Source organism: Diachasmimorpha longicaudata, chromosome 12 (genome assembly GCF_034640455.1).
Source record: "Diachasmimorpha longicaudata isolate KC_UGA_2023 chromosome 12, iyDiaLong2, whole genome shotgun sequence".
NCBI lineage: Eukaryota > Metazoa > Arthropoda > Insecta > Hymenoptera > Braconidae > Diachasmimorpha > Diachasmimorpha longicaudata.
The window spans coordinates 4,092,349-4,114,011 of NC_087236.1; the positions used below are offsets into that span (position 1 = coordinate 4,092,349).

General features: G+C 33.0%; 1 protein-coding gene across 2 annotated transcripts; it reads left to right on the plus strand.

The window, feature by feature from the left end:
* The first annotated feature begins 104 nt into the window (after nt 1-104).
* On the plus strand, nt 105-21,383 carry LOC135168095 (protein grindelwald). 2 transcript variants are annotated; one of them, XM_064131990.1, is made up of 5 exons: nt 105-262; nt 6,185-6,502; nt 13,778-13,840; nt 15,831-15,979; nt 16,453-21,383. In XM_064131990.1, the coding sequence occupies exons 2-5, from the start codon at nt 6,298-6,300 to the stop codon at nt 16,738-16,740; spliced, it is 705 nt and encodes a 234-aa protein (XP_063988060.1). In that variant the 5' UTR covers nt 105-262; nt 6,185-6,297; the 3' UTR covers nt 16,741-21,383. The 2 variants fall into 2 exon arrangements, with proteins under 2 accessions (XP_063988060.1, XP_063988061.1); XM_064131991.1 differs by lacking the exon at nt 105-262 and adding an exon at nt 738-756.
* Nucleotides 21,384-21,663: the final 280 nt, after the last annotated feature.

Here is a 21,663-nt window from a genome sequence, read left to right on the forward strand (position 1 = left end):
TGGCCACCAGGTTGAACTATAGGAACGTACGTTACCACTTAGCTACGTCGGTCGCAGGTGCAGAGAAGGGGAATAATTTGACTTCAGGTGGGAGAGTCGAACCGGTCAGGTTCGACTCGGTTTGTGCTGTCCGACGGGTCTCGATCGACAGTCGTCCACACGAAGTCGATACATTCAGGTGTGAAATAGTATTAAATCGGTGAACAATATGGTAACAACAATATCACCGGAAAAATGAGGTTTTAAGGAGAATAATAATAATGTAAGTCGTCTTAAAGTGTTTTTCGAGTGTTTTTTTAATTTGAATTTGATGAATCGAGTGTTTTTTGGAAATTCAACGGGGCGCATGCGCGATCTGGTGAAAGCGACAAGTGACTTCTTTATTTTTATTGACGGAATAAATTGAATTTATGGTTTTGGAAGGGGAATGGAATTTTTGAAAATTTTGGACGAAGAGTTGAATAATTTCAGTTTTTCCGGGGGGAGATCGTTAGTCGAACGATTTTTCATGACGATTTCGGTGATTTTGGGAAGGAAAATATTTTGAGTAATTATTTTGTGATCTGTAATGATGAGGTGATTAATAATTTGTTTATTTGAAACGGATTTTGCAGCGGTAAATTGTGTTGTGTCTGTGGTGATTGTGTTTTTGATTTTTGAATTTGTTTTTTAAGACGTTAATGGAACGATTGTCCTGTGCGACGGTTTCAATGTCGGATTTGCATCAAGTTTTGCAACAAGTTTATATCTCCTCAAGTAATTAATTGATTAATTAATTAATTAATTAATTAAATGAAAAAAAAACGCGCGCGATTTACTTATTTAGATTCAAAATTCCTCGATTTTTAGGATTTCATTGTAAACCGATTGAATTAATTACGACGTTGGAAAATCGTAGGACAACAAAAATGTTTTTTCATCATCTTTTGTTGTTGATAAAATAATTTATCGGAAGTCGAGCCTAACAATTTGTTTGTGTCATTCCGCTGACGAATGATTTATTTCGTAAATTCGTGTCACGGAAAATTTTAGCACAAGTTGTTTACTGTTTATAATCAACTTTCCTTCTCATTACCTCATTAACTGACTTATTAATTAATTAATTTAATGAAAATACTCGGCAGGTTCGTTTATTTAACACTGGAATTCCCCAATTTTCGTGAGTTCGATTTAATTCAATCGCAATCGACTTGGGAACTCGTTGATGGGAGGATTTACTAATTAAAAAATAATGATTAATTATTAATTAGCGAACAATGGCTTTCTGAATGGAGATTAAGCGCACGCATCATAATTTTCAAGAATTTTTCGCGGAATTCAATGAGGAAATCGACAGCGTCAACCGAATGTTTAAGAATCGTAGAAAAAAAAAAAATCTTTTTTCTCTTAACGTGGAAGAGGAATATTTCCTGTATTATTATTCACTAACTAATTATCTAACGTCGGGAAATACTCCTAACAATAATCCTTTGTCATCCCGCGAAGGAATTATTTATTTCGTCATTTTTTTGCATGCGATCGATTTATTGTGTTATTTTGAAAATTAATGCGACCATTGCATATAATTTCCTGACTAATTGCTCATTAATTGACTAATTAACTGACTGAAAATTCTACGAAAATCGATTCATTGATTTACACCACGAATTTATCGATTTTCATTGACTTCAGAACTGAATTCCGATCAACAAAATTTATTGAACTCGAGTTATCGACTAAAGTGACTCAATAAAAATGTTATTAATCTTTAAAAGAAAATAAATTATTAATGGGAATTAAATACGATACACTAAACCGCAATAAGAATTTTTATGGTAGCATTAGTTGAGAATTTATTTTCGATTTTGCTTTCAATAAATTTTGTTATTGTTCAATAAACCGAGTGGAGAGAATATTTTTATTTTCGATTGACTCCGGACATTTTGTGCATAAAATAGACCACCGGTGGTGCACATCCGTCTCATTGTGCGCATTGTAACTGCATTTTGTGAATAAAAACTCCAGAGTACAGAGCATGACTCCTGCTGCATGAAACAATATCCCTCTCTCTCTCTTTTTCATGTATCGGTGTTCGTTCAGCGCGGCACCGTTGAACCCGTCCGACGGCATTCCGGGACGTCCGATCGGGGAGTCGAGACGCCAACGCTCGAGTCAAGGATATGTTCCATATGGTTCTACCGGTCATTTACGTTTGTAAAAAATTTTTAAATTGAAAATTGAACTGAAAGTCGAGGCGCCATTTAGAAGGAATGGGCGACACGAACGCCCACGACGCAACCGATACCGATTAGTACGTGCAATCGATTGTGCGTAATTACTAGACTGATTAGTCTGATTGCCATTGCCTATGTGATTATCGATTGTTACCAATGATTTAGCAGATTGTAGTGAGTGATTACTAATGATTTTCACGATTCCATCGAATATCGTGAACCATAAACAAGGGGAATCCCAAGAAAAATCGTTTGGGGAATTTTTTGAATTGGTACGAATGATACGCGCGAAATTTGAAAATTGAGATCGATGAGCTGACTGGGAATAGCTGAATAAATGACGAGTTACAATTAATTATTTCCTTGATTAGACTGATTTTGATGAGCCATAAATAAGGGGAATCCCAAGCAAAATCGTCTGGGGAATTTTTTTAATTGGCAGGAATGATACGCGCGAAATTTGAAACTTAAGATCGATGAGCTGACTGAGAATAGCTGAATAAATGACGAGTTACAATTAATTATTTCCTTGATTATACTGATTTTGATGAACCATGAATAAGGGGAATCCCAAGAAAAATCGTATGGGGAATTTATTGCTTCGGCTTTGGTAGGAATCATGCCCGCGAAATTTGAAAATTAAAATCGACGGACTGACTCGCAATGACTGAACAAATGATTAACACCGGCGAAAAATTATGACAATGACTACCAATAATTGCCGCTTAATTACCATTTCCCCTAGGAATACCCCACCGAGCCAACTAGTCCTCGCAATTTCCTAGTTCCCGCTGAAGATTCCGTAAAACCCAAGTTCTTAACGATCAATCGACGCCCCCATGACCGTTTCAATTATCAGAATAATTAAAAAAATTTGTCCCCAAACTCCCATCGCATTTTACAACCCCTAATCATAAACCAAAAATTCAAAATCACTAATAACATTAAATCCCTAAAACCAAATTTATCGAATAAAAAATTCATTTACCAACCCCATTACCCCAAGTGAGCAGTTCCATCCCTTTAATAATTTCCCCTAGAACTTCGAGGCAAAATTTCCCTTCGCTGTCTCATCCCTATCTCATTATACGCTCGTGCACATCCCTTCCGCACATATTCACCCGAAAATTCGTTGAATTTAAATTGCGCAGCCCTGCCGCAACTGCTGTATTTCCCTGCAGTCATCGTGACTCCTTTTCCACTCATTTTTTTTTCAAGGACAAAGAATACTATCGTGATTCCATGGGCCACGTATAATACGAAGCCGATTAAATTGCGTTAGCGCGACTCGTTACTGATGGTCGTACCCTATGGTGTGTGAAATTACGTAAGAAATCGAGTGTGCGCAGTTTAAAGTGAAAAATGAAAATCGGAGGAAAGGAAATACTGAAAGTTCTTAACTATGAATCATGTGCACAAACAATAGACACCATAAAAAAAAACTATTTTTTTTAAACGAACAAATAATTATATTTATTAACGTAAAAATCAAAACTATGACTATATTTTTCAAAAGTAAAAAAAAAATTCCAGAGAGAAAAATAGGAATATTAATCTCTTGTCGGGAGAACTATAGTTTATAGTTATGTAGTAATCATTACTATGATATGGCATAGTGATAGTATAGGATAGTAAATCTACTATAACTATAGTTTTAGCTGTACTATGCTATGCAAATATAACTATAATAGTTTTACTCTACTATTATTGTAGGCATAGTCATACTAGAGTACAATAATGATTACTATGTATTATGTTACTATCATTGCTATACGATGATATAATTTCCTTTACTATCATTACTATAGCATAGTAATACTTACTATATCGTATACTGTAGCATAGTACATATAGTAAGGGATACTATGGCATAGTAATACGACGGCTAGGCTACTAATGTGCAATCGCATGATTACTATGCTATAGTAACGCTTACTATATGATATAGTAACGGTTAACGTAGGTTATTTTAGGACTCTCAATGGTAGTTGACTCGATAAATATCGTGAAAAGTGCCTTTTCGTATAGTAACGTTAACTATGGTACATAGTTAAGAATTCCATAGTTAAGTGGGAAAATTTACCGTAGGTGCAGGGGGGAAATCACTGTATAATATAGTAATAAAGTCTAGGGGATATAGTAAATGAATATATAAATTATGCGTTTTAAAGTAAGAAAAATAGTAAAAGGACTAACTTCCATAACTATGCCGGCTTTATCATGATATTATGATTAATTAATCACACCTACGGCATCCTCTCATTATTCTCGGATATTTTCAGTCATTCCTTAATGCAATTTCCTCTGCCGTCGCGGTTAACCCGAGAGATCTCGGGTTTCCGCGTCGATGTCTCGACGTTGTTACATTCGATGCTAACTTTTTACCCGGGGAAAGGGGATTTTGTTTCATGCAGAACATTCACTCGGGTAATCGATATCAGTTTTGTGGTTTTTATTCGATTGCAATGATCAGTCAGGAATTTTGCTGAAATAAATTTTGTCCGAATTGAGTCAAACGATTTTATCAAATTCTGATCAATTTGATGTGATCAAATCATTGTTAGAACCTGATTCAATTATTTTATCAATTTTTTATCCAACGTTAGGTTTGGTTTATGCAATTTTCGTCTGAACCTGAGCTGAATTTGGAAAAGTTGCATCTTCATAAAAAAAAACTCATAAATAAAAAGAAAAGATATTCGATTTAAAATTACTTTAATTTAAATTGAATATTTTTTATTTTAAATTTAAGAATCAGAATTTAAACCATTTCCAAATTGAAATTAAATTGTTTAAATTCTTTTCTCTATTGATTGAAGAAGAATTAATTGAAAAATTGATTTTTAGTCTAGGAAATTTAAACAATTTTTAAATTGAAATAAAATTTCAATTTAGAAATTGTTTAAATTCTTTTCATAAAAAACTGAATCCTTGAAAAATAAATTGAAATACAATTCCCCCACCTCTCAGAAAACAATGGTAATATTCTGAAGACATGCAACAACAATTTCTACAACTCATTAAATTTTTTTTCCAAAAGATAGTTATTTTTTTTATCAAAGTACGTGCCTTTTATCGTTCTCCATCTTGGAATAGTTGAAGTGAAATCGTGAGTGTCTCTCCCTCATTAACGTTCATATTGACATTTACCGAATGGTGAAAGACACGAGTGTGTATATTTTTTTTTTTATCTTGACTGATGAGTCATGCGCTGGTAATGTTTCCTCGTCCTTGGTTGAATCGTTGATTTACATAATTCAGGAAATATTGTTACACATAACTGAGTTTTCTGGAGTGTCACCACAGGAGGATGTGAAGGATGAAGTTTTCGGAAATTAGTTGTGAGTTATTTTATTCAGTATCTCGTGGTGAAGAACCACTCACAGATTCCGCGAAAAAGAATTGAATAATCCACTGCTGAATGAAACTAGAATAATAAATAAAAATAAACAATTGACATTATTTAAAATATTATCGCTATCATAGTAAGATTATTTTTAAATAATATTTACTATTATTTCCCCTTCGTTCCCTTCGCTGTTCTGTCTGTTATAACTTAAACAAAGTCAAGTTGTTTATAACTTTATAAAGTTATAAATTTTACCTGTAGTCACATCCAATTATATTCAATATTTTAAAAATATTTAAATATTTTTTTTAACACTTAACAATTAAAAAATATCGATTTTCGTGAACCATAAACAGGGGGAATCCCCGAAAAATCGTCTGGGGAATTTTTTGCTTGACCCTCACTGATGCGCGGGAAATTTGAAAATCAAAATCGCGGAACTGCCTAAAAACGTCTGAAAAAATCATAACTTCCACTGACTACCAATAATTACCCCCTAATTACCAACAATTGATTACCAATGTAGTGATCACATGACTCCAATCATCACCAGTGATGACTGATGATCCTCACCATTTCCCCTAGGAGCCGCCCCTCCAATTTTTCTTTTTATTCATTTCAGATTATGGATCCCCCGAGGAACGAACCATTCGACTACAATTAGAACAAACGCTCAATAAATGGGAAATACAAATCCCCTTGTGTGAGTAATTCCGGAAAAATCCAGGAATTAAAATGTTGAGTAACTGGATCATCGGAGTGTTCCTGATTGTGACGGTGGGGGGTACCCTGGACCCGGCTGGTACAAAGTGCGGGCAGAAGAGGTGCACAACCACTGAATACTGCAGTCCTTATGACACCCAGTGTCGACCCTGCACAGCAGCTTGTGACACCTCGAGTCACAATTATCAGCCGGAGATCTGCGTCAAAGACTGTCAGGGTGAGTGTCTCCTCTTATTTGTGTAGTTAATGAGGTTGTGAAAAATGTGGTCGATCCTTTTTCCGGAAAATACGCGCGTCCAATGCGGAAAAACAGGGGGATCGCAGGTAGAAACACCTGGGGATCAATGTCGGGGGTAAATATTGTGAATGTTTTTTTAAACTCTGAGAGAAATTTCGTTGCGGAAAACTCATTGGATTGAGAATTTTCCCAATTTTTTTTTGAAGATCAAAAGAGAAAAAATTTTTTTTCTGAGATTTTCTGGCGGTTTTGTTTGTAAATTGTTTTTTATTGGGAATTGATGCAAGCGGAAGATAAAGAAATAAATAAATAAATAGTTTCTTCGATGAATTTATGTTTTTTTTTTCGATTTTTTTGATGGAATTGATTTTTAGTCTAGGGAATTTCAATTTATTCGTCGCTTAAGGGCGCGCTGCGGGACAGTCTCTGCAAAAAGTTAATGCGGTGTAAAATGCCCCAATCACCTGAGACTAGACAATTTTATTTGATTGATTGCATTGATTTTTAATCGCTAGACTATAAATATAAATTTTCCTCTTTAACTATTTTGAATTATTAATTAATTATATCAATTTACAAATTTTCTGTAATTATTTCTCGCTAACAAAACAGCCAATCGATTCAATTTTTTTTTTATGTATTCACTGACGGGGTTTCTACTCCTCAAAATTTTTATTTGAAAAACTATCGAGCCGTTGATTTTTAAAAAATTGTAATTCCTGACGCGTCATCTAAACACATGAGAAGGTTTGAAATTAAAAAATTTCTGTCTCAAGTTCAAAAAGGACAATCGTAAAGTGAATGCGGTCATTTTGCCACAGATTTTGTTAACCGTTCGCCGCAAAAATTTAATGAAAAAAACACTGTTTATTATTTGTTATTTAATAAGTATTTTCATTTATAATGGACGTACGTCAAAATGACTAATAATACGACTCAACTCATGGTCATCACTTCATTCATAAAAGATTATGCAACGGAATTCTCCTCGAGTTCCAGAAAATCGATCCTTTAACACTTAGAAAAAGTTGTGAATGAGTGGTTATTGTGGTTGTGGGGGAATAAATGATTGGATTGCGAGAGATGTGATGGTATCATCATTATTTCTATCGGTTGTTGAGTCAAATTTGAAGGACAATTGCGATAACCGATGACGGAAGAATAAACCTGTTAATAATTAGCAGTAGAAAAATAATCGACAAGTGATTATTGATTGTCAAGCAAATTGTTATTTCCGAATAATTAAAAATAATTGACAATATTCGCATTCAAAAATTTACAAAGGAATTTTTTGATTAAACAAACTATCATCAGTCTTCAGAAATTAATTATTACTTAATGAAATATTCTGGAGTTGGAATATTTAAGTTAATTGATGATTAATTGATTAATTCATAATTTTTTGGGGTTTTGTCGACTTTTTTCAATTTATAAAATGTTTAAAAAAATAACAATTATATGTCTGAAAGAAATATTTTGAGATATTTTTCATTTTTTGGTTTATTCATCTTTCGGTCTCTTATTCTATTCATTTTATTTTTAGATAATGAAGTCAACGAGTCGTAAACAATCGACAACAGTCATATTTTCCATTAAATAGTGAATAAATAATTCTAAATTTTCCAAAAGAATTTTACTATCAAAATTAATTCTCAAACCTCAGAAATTATCTGATAAAATATTTCAGAATTCGACTAATGAACTCAACCGATAATTAATTATTCAATTAATCAGTCTCATTCCCCCAATTCAACTGACGATTACAAAACATAATTAAAAAACAAATTAACGATTACACCGCAATTGACAGATTCCACTGAATTCCCTGATTTCCAATCAATTTCTCCCCTCCAATTGACCTAAAATTCCTTCCCCAAAATTCTCGCAAAAATTCTAAATTTCCAATCAAAAAATTCTTCAAATTCCCAGTAAAAATGACAGTCCCCCCAAATTTCCAAAACTCCTACCCCACATTTCAGTACTAAATCATCAAATTATTGGCCTTTTTTTCTCCGAACGTATTCACTAAAAACTGGGACTCGTGAAATAAATTCACCTGAGTCCACACCAGCAACACCTGAGCTATTCAAGACTTCACATCCCACCTGACTGTTCGTCGTTTCACTTCACGCAACTCTGCCCGGATGAGTCATCGGCTCCATCCGCCCCCCGTTCACCATTCCCACGCGGTTAGCGACTTCCTCGTCCTCGTGGCTCGTTCGATTGAAGAATTTTAGATTTTTTGGGCGCCGCAGGTAGTCGATCTCCGATCTATTCTAGTCGGGACACAAAAGAAATTGTATTGACCTGAGATAGAGAGAGAGATAGAAGGAGAGGGTCCCCTCAATGAACGGACCCCTCCCCCCTTTCCCCACCCCCTCCCGAACACGTGAAAGATGTGAAGAGTCTGATTGAGGCAGAAGAAATGTTCCATAAAAAATAATCTGGAAATAAAAAATAAATAAAAACAATTAATTATATATAATAATAGTAATAATAATAAATTTATTTATGACTTTGTTGCAGAGAACTTTAAATAAAATCGACTAATGATTTTTTTTTGTGAATTTCTGATTTTCTGGAGGAAATTATCGAAACTTTGTAATTCTCATAATTATTTGAGTAGTTCGGTCAAGGTCATTGTTAACAAAAACATGTTCTGGAACGATTTAATTAACATAATTAAAATGTAATGAGTGTTGATATTGTAATGACTTTACTGGAGAAATATAATATTGAAAAAATAAAAAATTCTCTGAGGTAAATGAATATTTTTTGGCGAAAACAATTTTTTTCTGGATTATTTTTTTGGATCTGGTCCTGATTTCATGAGCTACATGTTTAGGAACTCAGGGATATCGGGAGCTTCGTATTTCTGGTGTGTTGGTGCATGAAAATGAATTTTTAGTAGTTCATAAAATGGTGAAATAGGAAAAATTGCTAGGGAAATAGTTTAAGAAATAGTAGGGAAGTAGTTTGTGAAATGGCGACTGAAAGGAATTGTGATAGCAGGAGGGGAGTCTCTGGGGTACGATAACCCTCGGAATCGATTTCTAGACACAACTGGCACCACCAGCGTAGCAGGTTGATGGTATCCATGCAATATGCATGATCCACATGCTGAGGAGGTGAGTCACCCTCGTGCGAAATTCTCCGACTGAGAAATAATGTTTTGATAGTACAAAACAACATTAGATCCCCAGGATACCCAGGATACATCAATACAGATTATACGGAAAGAAGTTTACAGGGAAAATTGGTATGTTGGCATTGCAGTGGCAGACCATAGTTGGATTTAAAGACGTCCTAGAATAATCCCCTCTCAATTTTATTGTGTGATTTTGTTTAATTTTTCTTTTTACCACAGTAAATTTTAATTTTGTAACTTCTGTAAAATCAAATTACAAGACTTATAAGATTTTGATTTTATAGAAATTACACAATTAAAATTTTGATTTTATAGAAGTTACAAAATTAAAATTTACTGTGGTAAATTTTATTTTTGAAAATTTTTCTTCAAAATTTTCTATGAATCACTCAAATAACTACCAGAACATCAATAAACTTTTAAAATACTCGATTGGTTTTTAACTTAATATCATAGCAAAATTAAATTCTTCATTTTCTACAAAATACTATTTCTTTAATTTTGAATAGCTGATTTTGAAGAATCGCTCTGCTCAAAAATAAATTCACGATTATTCAATGGTGCGAACCAAAATAAAAAGTACGATGTTAATCAGTAAAAAAACAATTGCATTTTTCCAAATTTAAACTGCAACACTTTCAAATTTCCCTATGTTATACATGAAATTTTTAAATAAACAACGTATGGTTTGTAGTGCGATGTACCATAGCAATTTTTACTGTCGTAGCATTTTATAAACTACTAAAAATTTATTTTCGCGTATCATCTCAATCCCATTTATATTTTTCATTTTAAATTTAAGTCAAGAGCCTCAAGGTTTGATTAATGCATTCAATTCCGTTGAGACGACTCCAAGGAATTTTCAGTTTAAGAGAGTAATTCAATTTCTGAGGGACGTGAAAAGCTTTGAAGATTCTCCGAGGATTCTTTGCTTGAAGAACCCGGTACCATAGGGCATCGAGCTTACACATTACACAGTTGACCCGCTATGACCAGTTGAGAATAGCCCCGGTCGTGGAATTGGGGGGGGGGGGGTGAGAGGGGGTGGATAAGGGGTTGGGAGGGTCAGGAAGGGGACCAGGGAATTTATGCTCTGTTTGGTCGCGAGTTACCATCACGACTGAACCTGCGCCACATATTTTACTGCGCATACCACAAACAAAAAAAAAATCAGATTCTTAAAGTGGCTCTACCCTTTTGATAAATTAAAAAATTATGAAAAAATTCGGGATTCGTGACAGGTGGGGAGAAATTATAACTCGGTGTCGTATTATTGAAATTAAGATTTATATTCGTCGTCAAGATGTGTTTACATTGAATGGATGTATTGGACTCTCCTGGGGTGTCGTGTAAGGCACCACTTTAAATACTTTTGTTTATCGAAGGTTCGAGAATTGTCGTAGAATTTGTGAGGGACAAGGACAGATAATATTTTTATCAAATTTTAGATCATTTTTGTATTTGTTGTGTTAAAAAAATTAAATTAAAAACTAAAATCTAAAATTTTTTGGAAACTCGATCACATTTGAAATCATAATTTTTTTCTTTAATTAAATTATCATTTCTGTTTTTATAAAAAAACGCGTGAAAAAATCAAAAGTTGACACAGTTCTCTATGAAGAAATTAATAGTTTTGTTGTTGTCGAAGAGTTAAATCTTAATTTTAATGATTAGATTTAAAAAAAAATTAGAATTTTGTGTTTTTTATTCTTCGTGAAATCAAGTGATGACAATTTTTCGATTCATTATTCGAAATTACAGGAGTCGTTTTCTAACAATTTAAGCGGTTACCCCATCACTGTTGGACCAGTGATAGATTCTTGAAGATATTAATTATTTTTTAACAAAAAGTAAATAAAAAATTGAACTAGGGGTTTTGTAAAATCTCTCCACTTTTAGGGAGTACAATTTTCATGAAGTAAAAACGGTTATTAATCACTCTGGCGAAATTAATGACTCATAACATAATTAGAACGTACAATGTCAATGTTAATGATCATTCTCACATTAAGAATTTATATGTTTACTTTGATGATTCCACCAAAAAAAAATTTAGTATTAAATTTAGATTATTTTTTACTCAATCACTCGCTTTTGTTCAATATTTGCCAACGAAATAATTAACTAATGTGTCTTAAAATAATTGAATCCGTCAATCATCGATTCTAAGGGTTCCAAAGAATTTAAAAAAATTAAATCTGATATTCTAATTGTTATTATTTAATTAAAGAGCACCTCTAATGGAGTCCTGGGTATCTCCTCATGACTAAGTTATTTAAATAAATGATTTGGAAACATATCAGTTTGGAAGTAATTAGTCTTTAGTCGTTGGTGCGTGATTCTAATGACCGGATCATAGGAAATGTACAAAATTAAGTCTGAGAAATTCCTCAATAAGTTTACTCACTCGAAAAGTATTTTAATAGTAAGAGAGATAAGGACATAGTAATCATTACTGTCATTCATTAAGAAAAAAAATTGATTACGTCAAATACATACATACATATACATATTTATATATTCTCTATATATTTTCATAATTAAAAAAAAATTCCTATCTGGGTCAGTTTATTTTATTGACCCTTCCTTCATTTTTTTACTGTACCACACAGTAATTTTTCGGTAACTCATTCTCATTGGTTAACGATGAGCGGCGAATATAGCCGATTATTTCCGACGTTCGACTTCGTCATGGAAAATGTTGCATCAGCCATTGAGCGGCCATCTTCGATATAGGTCGATATAGTAATTTTTCTCGCGTCTGCAGTTTATTGTAATTGTATTGTTTGTATTGTAGGGCGCAACAATAATTTTTATTGAACTTACACTATAAAAATTGTCAGATTTTTCTCTCCGTGATGTTGCCGTAAGCAATACGTCCTCGTTAGTTATCGAGTTTGGCACATGAAGACGTTAACGAGCTCCGACATTTCAAATGTTAACTCCCAACTCTTTGGAGCAACATTTCTCCAGACTCTATCGCCTCTATTAATTCCCCTCCGGTGCCACCCCCCACCCCCAACCCCCGATCTCTTTTGACTCCGTCCAAAACCTCGTTTGGTTCCACCACAAAACTTGCTTCATTAAATGTAACGATTATCGCTCAGTCATTAACGGCCACGTCCGTCGCAGTCTCAAAGTCCTGAATCTTTGGAAGTTTATCGTTTATTCGACGAGAATTACTTGAAATGAGAGGAGAGATGTTTGGGTTTATTGGAACAATTTGCGGAGGCACCGGTATCCGGACGAACACGAAGTTCACACAGAAATTTCCGGAAAAAATTTAGGGAATAATTTCGGTAATTAGTCATTTTTGGTGAAGTTGGGGAAAAAAATTTGACTTACGATTTTTAATTAAATTGAATTTCTTTTTATTGCGAATTTCAGTTTAGAAATTTTGGTGGTTTTGGATTGGGAGAGATTATTTATTGCAAACGAGATTTGTTAGTTATTTTTCACGAGATATTTCAGGTCAAAATCAAATGAAAATCACGTCAGACGATTCGTTAAAGATATCGCACGATTCCTTAATTACAAAATTCACGCAACGTTTCGTGTCACGATTTTATTTACTAAAGTATTACATAATATAACATATATCATATATAATACAATACATATTGCATATACATATAATATAAATATACATGAAAGATATCACTAAATTAAATTGAATGGAAGCTAAATATAATAAATATATTACGCATTAAACTTATTGTTCAATAAATTCGATTTAACTTATAATTAAAAATTTACGCATTCATTAAGTAGATTAAATACATATAAATATATTCAATTCAATCAATCGATCCAATCAATTCAATCTACTGCATAAACTATTATATAATTTATGAAAGATTTACTCGTTTTTCCAAATGTGAAAATTTATTCAACAAAAATACTTTTATTTATTTATCTAAAATCAATTTCATTCTTTTCTTTCCTTTACCTTTTTCTTAATCAACCAAAAAGTGATTAAATAACAAGATCAAGTGTTTTGAATTTTTATATTCATAATTGATTTTCATAGTTTATAATTTATTACCAGTCACATGGTGACCACTCATGAATTGATTAATTTTTTTTATTTATATTTTCCCTTCCAGAGTTCCTCCACGATCAGAGATACGTTCTTCGTCGAGAGTTGGGAGGGGACAGCGTCTCCAGAGGTGAGTTGTAGCACATTTTGAATATTAATGAGCCCTAGACTTCATGAGTTATCTCGGGTGAAAGGGCTTTCAGATTAGGGACCTCAGTCCAGGGAATCTCGGATCGTGTCCTAGTTTTTTTCCCCCCCTTCGTGGACCCCTAAATGTCAACAAACCCCTGACACGTGAAATTTTTTTTTTCGCCCCAGAAAAATCCAAAGGTCACCTCCCTTGAAGCCCTTGTTTACAATAATTATTTTTCGAACAAGGGTTTTCCTGGAATTAATCGTCGGAGACCTGGGGGATCATCTTCTTCATGTTCTCCCTCTAAAATAATTAATAAGCCCCCCCCCTCTTGTGAATTAATCTGTGTGTCGAAAAATATAATTTTGCTAATTAAATATTTTTCTGACAATTTGAAACGAGTTTCAAATAGAAATTTCGCAATTGATTCGTCTAAAAAAATATGATTGCCAAAATTATATTATTGTCTCAGTGTTTTGTCTGCAAATATCAATCCCAAAATATAATTTTGTTAATTAAATATTCTTCTGATTATTTTTCCCACCCAAATTTCAGCCAATAGAATTGCACCATTTGTTGATATTTTGTATAGCCTACCTCGAATATCAGCGATAATTTTTTGAATATTTTGGTAAACAAACGACACATAACCAAATAAACCTCTTTTCATGTCATGGCACAATTCTCTTGGCCGAAATTTGGATAGGAAAAATAATCCCCTGAATACCACTCGAGCTTCAAAATTATAGAATATTTCCCTCTAGGTTCCCTGCATACAAATGAAGTCGTCAAGTTTTTCAGGAAAAATCACTCGTGCTTCGCACTCGTGATTTTTTAGCCTGAAAAACTTGACTCCTTCATTTGTTTGCAACGAATCTATCGGGAAATATTCGATAATTTTGAACCACTTGTGGTATTATATGTGACAATTTAAAACGAATTTCCAATAGAAATTTCGCGAATTGATTCGCCTAAAAAAATATGATTGCCAAAATTATATTATTCTCTCAGTGTTTTGTCTGCAAATATCAATCCAAAAATATAATTTTACTAATTAAATATTCTCTGACAATTTAAAACGAATTTTCAAATGGAAATTTTGCGAATTTGTTCGTCTAAAAAAATATAATTTCAAAAAAAAAATATAATTATCAAAATCATATTAATCTCTCAGTGTTTTCCCAACAAATATCAAAATTGTAAATATTTTTCAACCAATATTTCCTCCTTTCTAGATCCCCAAAAAGTATAAAAGAAAATGTCTCATATTTTCGCCCAGATAAACTCAAGAGAATAAAACTCCCCTCGTAAATCCCGCAACGGGGACAGTTACGTTCGTTCAAGTTTCGTTTTTTACAGCTATTAACCCAGTGGGTGCCACGAGCAACGTCCAGATCACGTTTATCGACTCTATACGCTTCCCTGCTCATCCTCAACCCATTTTACCCACCCAACCCCCTCCGCCCCCGACCGTGGGAATTTTTCACCTCACGTTTTCCCCTCCGCCCCGGGAGATGAAAAAAAAATCTCATTTCCCTGGGTGATTGAACGATCCCATGTATACTTAATTTTTTTTATTCCTTACGAGGTACATTAACGATCTTCTCCCCGTTAAACTCTTTTAAAGTGCGGGTAATTATAGGAACTGCGATAAAAGATAAAACGTCAGTCATTGTGGATCTAGCGTGCAATTAATGAGGTAGACTGTTCCCTAGTGGAAAATTAAAAATTAAGGCGTACATACCTGATAAGGTTCTCATATCAATTCCTCATGAGGGCCTGATGAGGGCCTGATGGTGACATGATCAGAGGGTCCACTCTGGATGGCATCATAACACAATTTTTTATTAAATTTAATTAATTCTCCATAATTTTCTGATCAAATTGACAGAAAACAGTTTTTATTGGATTTAATTAATTTTTTGTTTTTCGTTCGGATATTTTATTCGGGATTTTTTATTTGGATAATAACGGGATTGTTTTGCAGGTTCTGGACAAACAACAGAGATCCGAATTGCGCTAGTTCTCTCTATAATTTCATTGGTCGGTGTGATATGTCTCTATCTGTGGACATTTGTGAGAGGGAAGAGAGTGAAGGGCGCGTGGAAAAAAATTTGTGGAACGAAGTGGACAAAGGTAATGACTGAATTTTTAGTTTGTTGCATTGTTGTTAACCTTTCCATTTTATCAATCATTAAATGATCAATTTTCAGAAATATATCGTTAACTGCGGAGGAGAAATAATCGATTTCAAAACCTTCAGTGGTATTTTAAAAAATATAAAAAATCGATATGGAAATATTCCAGATTTTATAAGTTATTCAAACCGAATTTTAACAACACAAAACTTCTCATAACAAATTGATGAAAATTTGTTCATTACAGAATTTTTATTCTAGTATAAGTTGCATTATTTTATTATAATTTTGACGAACTAAATCGGCAACGAAAAACGTCAGACAATTTTTTTTATAGAAAATTAATCCCAATCTAATTAATTAATCGACCCCAATATCATTAATTAATCGATCCCAAAGTAATTAATTACCTGAGCCCAAACTAATTAATTAATTTATCTATTTCCCTAAATAATTGAGAATGGTTTTCAGAAAAAAATAAACAACAATAAAATACGAGATGATGTCGAGGCAGGTCCTACTAAACAACAAAATGTCCTGAAGTTGACAATGCCAACGATAAGCAGATCAGTGGCAGCTGCTAGTCAAGGAAATGGTACCAATGTCAGTACCTCCAGTACTCCCAATACCACGAGTACTCCATTGTCCAGGCGACATCCCAGTGAAGACACCACGCTGGACTACGCCTACGATAATCCAGCTATGACACCAAGTCCTGAGACAGCACCAGCTAAAGTCAAGAAGGAAAGTTCGTTCTAATAATAATTATAAACAAATATTCACCAGACTGGAGAGTCTTCTCGAGATTTTGGATTTTTTAAAGTTGTCCTTGAGGAAGACATTCCCCTGTTTTTATGAATTTACTGCATTTTAAATTTTGAGATTTTGAAGTTTGTCGCTATTTTAATCGACTTTTGAACGTTTGGAAATGTTCTTCAGCTCTGGAACTTGAAAGATTTTTTATATTTATGGAAAATCGGTCAATTGATCGAGGGATTTTCAGGGGGAGTTGTAACATCGTCTTTTTTGGAAATTTTTGGGATTAAACACTTCATCTGGGGGTTAATTAATCGTTTTTACTAATAGCACGACTGTTCTCCACATTCGTGAACCGTGCGGCTGTGCGACTTAATCAATATTAAATAAATTAGTAGCCCTTAGAACATTATTAATTAATTTGTAAATGCAGAAAAAGGTGGTTCACACGGAGAGAAAAGTTAAGTAAAAATTGTCGTGAAAGTTGGGATAGATTTCCGTTTTTTCAATGTTTTTAGTGAATATTTTATGGCTTAAGGTGATTGTCATGTAAAATATTTACTCAACAGTTATTGTTTAAACTTTTATGAGGAATAGTTTAAAAAAAAAACTAGAAAATGATGACTTTCGGTTCGAGATCGTCTGCTTCGAGGTAGAAATAGAAATTTTTGAAATTTGGGTGACGTTTCACGGGTTTAAAGGGATATAAATTATTCAAAAATCAACGACCCAATGATTTTTTTTAATAACAATCGATGGATTAATTAGGAGTGGCTCAACAAATGATGAGTTAGGTTGACTATAAATTATTAGAGTGACTGACAATGATTATGTGTTGATGACCAAAATTTGATTAACAATGTGATAATCATGTGACTCCAATGATTAATCTAATTTTCTTACGATTATCAGTAATTACCACAGTCGTACGAATCGTAATTAGTTGATCGTAGCTAGTGTTCATGTTTTTTGGGATAATTTATGTGGATTGAAGGGTAAATTTGATAGTTTCTGTAGAAATTACCCTCACATTTGGTGAATTTTCCGGATTTGACGGAGTAAAATTACCTAATTATCTCGTAATTTTTCATTGGATAAATTTCTCTTCAATCGAAAATTACTCCGAGATGATTTGTCTCGTCCGGTTATTTTTCTTTAATTTTTGTCTCCGTGTACCGCACCCCTATAATTACGCAGAGGGGAGGACGGGGCAAAATAGACACTTTCATAACAACATAAATCACTTTATCAACAAAAATATATATACACGAATTTTGTAAATTATTTTCTAGGATTATTTATCCATTTTAATGAATAATGCAAATCATTAATTATTTTATTGTTTCTTAATTTTAATTAAAACGAGAAAAATCGTACTAATCAAAATATCAACATTTCTGATACTACAAAATAGTACAAATTTAGTATTAAAAATTATTTTATTCAATAAACAATTCGATCCATTCAACATCGAAATGGCAGAACGAGATAAGTCATTTTTGACTTTACCTCAAAATATCTCGAGATCCATTGAAGATACGAAAATTTTCATTATGACCTTTTTTGTAGAGCGAAGTCAGCACTACAACAAATGTCATTACAAAAATTTCGCTATCTCTCTTAGATTCCGAGATATCGCTCAAAAATTCGGCTCAGAAATAATTCAACTAATCACGTTTTACCACTTCGCTGTTGAATAACAAAATTGAAAAAAATTTATAAAATGTCCAAAGCGTCCGTATCACCCCATTCTCCCCTAGTTCTACATTTATCGACTTAGTTTACACAACATTCGATACTGAGCCCTGGATTTCCAGTGGCAAGTTTTATTTCTTAAGTGTACGCGAAATCCTTATCAGCCATTCCGTCCATGAAAGGCCTTGAGTGCAAATGCAGTGCAATAAACGCAGGCTTTGCATAGGTCGGTCACGTTTCACGAGGAAACGCGGTAAGAAAGCACAAATGATTGTAGCATAAAAAAAATTCAGAAAAAGGAACGATAGAATGGAAATCGAAAAAAAAATCGAGTTAGAGATTTTGATACGACGAGTGATGAGAAAAAAAATTAAACTGACAGTTGTCACTGTAAATTGGGGTCAGATACTGAGTCAGGATCAGAAATTAATTCGATTGTAGTCAGGATTCAGCTGATCAGGTTTTTCCTGATGAGAAATTGATCAGGCCCTCATCAGATTATAACAATAATTCTGTATTCTAGAGTCGGATAGACAATTTTTCAGTGAAAAAGCGATCGATTTTTTTGTTTTGTTCAGTAAAAAATTTGTCGACAATTCATTTCGCAAAAAGATCGGTTGTATAAAACGTTCTCATTGGAAAAGTCTCATATTTTTATTTTAAAAAAGCAAAAAAATGGGTTTGAATTAGAGGGAAAAGTCGATTTGAATCGAGCTGAAACATCGGCTTAAATCAGATTAAAAAATCGGTCTAAGATCGACCTAAATTAGGCCTAAAAATCAGCTTCAAATGGGCTGTTAAATCGGCTTAAATCAGACGAAAAAATTACCCTGGATCAGCCAGAAAAATACAATACAAAATATTATTTTTCCTCAAAACTCACGATCGGTATCATTTCCATAAGAAACCAACCGATTTGCTCAATAAAAAAAATTATGTACAAATAATTTGCTCAAGAAATCCAGCTCCAATAATTTTCACAAATCACCTCGTTTCCTCTGCTCAAACTGACCGATCTACTATCATAAATCTTATTCGAACTAGTACTAAATAACTTTAAGGGTAGAATAATTTATTAGTGATACCACTTATCGACGGAAGCAGTTAATTCAGGAGAAATAATCTAAGATTAATTGTACAGTGACTTAAATATTCCCCGATGGGTCTTCCGTCTTCCAGAATTCAGGATATTAATTGCCCCGTGGCAGCTATTAATTTTAAGTTTATCTCAGCAGTAGAATTCTGCCGTGATTTTAATCACCAACAATTCATAATGAGTATTGTTAATTAATCAAAATAATGACGAAATCGTCGAGGTTTATAATAAATGAGCGCTCGTTGTGTATGCGATGTATATTGTTAATTGTATTTGTTTTAATTGTATTTGGAATCAATGTTGGGTATAATTAAGTATAATTATATTTAAATACTATTTTTGGCGCTAAATATTAAAGTTTAGTGTTGACAAACGATAAAAATGCTGAATATCGAAATATTTAAGATTTTTTATAGCAAAAAAATTAATCTGCATTGAAATTAACTGATGAAATATGGAGTTTTAAAGTTTTATGATAATTTCTAATTAAAAATGAGTGAATGACACTAATGAACTTTATTAATCGACTAATAGGCCTTTAAAATTCCAGACGTTTCTAATTATCAATTTAATATTGACAATCGTTTCGAAGAAATTCATGAGCTTGACTTAAATTAAATCAAAATTGTAAATTTATAGGCTTCGATTTTTTTTATACATCGACACATTATGTTGAAAAATTCTAAACTAAATAATTTACTAATAACCCAACATTAATAACATTAAACAAGAAACGGTTCGTTCAATGCAGACGTCGAAAAATTAGTCAGAAAATCCTAGAACGCGTCTTTAAATATTAAGTATTCAACAATTTAGTATTTAGTTTACAACTAAATACCGAATAATAAAATATTTGGTATCTAGTTTTGCGCTAAATACCAAGTACTTTTTTACTTGATGTTTAGAGATGTGTTAAATATTAAATGACAAAATGTTTAGTAGTTTGATTGATCATAAATACAAAATCCAGAAATACTTAATTACTTTGTTCGTTTACAATGTAAATAATTCCGATACTTCGATATTTAGTACGTGGAAAATGTCGAGTCCGAAAGTATTTAAATATTTATGGAATACTGTTCTGCCCAACATCGCCTGGAATGAATGGGTTATCGAGTGGAAATTGGAATGAATGGTATTGTTGCGCGTCAATTAATTGGTGCGTCCTTCCTGATGATTGAAATTAATTCATTCGAGGGGTAATTACTCCATCCGTCCTTCGTTAATTGTGAGTGCAATTGAATTAAATATTGTGGATAATGAAAATTATTGCTATCCAATAGCTCTTCATGATAGAATTATAAAATATCCATAGTTGAATAATAAATATTAACTATATCACAAAAATCATCGAATCGCTACAACTAAAAGCTTTTATCTAGAATATTTTGATTTGTTTTCTCTTTTTTTTATTTTTAAGAACGAAAAATGTTATTATTACGATCGTTCCATGTTATTCATAATTATTTAACCATTTTTTAGGATTAGTATAGTATAATATTGTAGTTAAAAGTATAAAACTTATTTTCCAATGGAATTTAAACCATTACTAATACCACCCGGCATCACATCAATTGTTGTACAGCTCATAATTAAGTTAAAACATTAACTAAGTTTATGCCCGAGTTACACGTACTTTTATTTCTAGCCATTAAGTGCCTTCAAAAATATTAAAAATTCATGAGAAATTTGTTAATTCAAGTTGTCTAGAATAAACAAACAATTTTATCGTGAATTTCTCATAGAGTTGTGGTTATTGTATTTGTAGTTGTCATTTGTAAAAGATTATTTGTTGATACGACGCAATTGGAAATTTTTTTGTATATATTTGGTAATAAATATTTTCAAACTGTAACTCACGTGGAAAATCATTTTTTTTGTAAATGAGAATAATTAGTTGTCGAAATTGTTTATTAAACTTTTGGCTTTTGGTGAGGTACAGGACATCCCATCGGATATCGTCCAGATCACTCCATTTAGGGCTCAGGTGGTGCCGGTCCTCTACTCTGAGTCGGCATTGGGGCTTGTGGGGTCGTTCCGCCAACTTATTTTCGCTAGATAAGGGACCAGGGCCCAATGGCCAGTGATGAGTCCCACTAGTGAGCCCGGGAGCTTCACTCTACCCAGCTCCATCA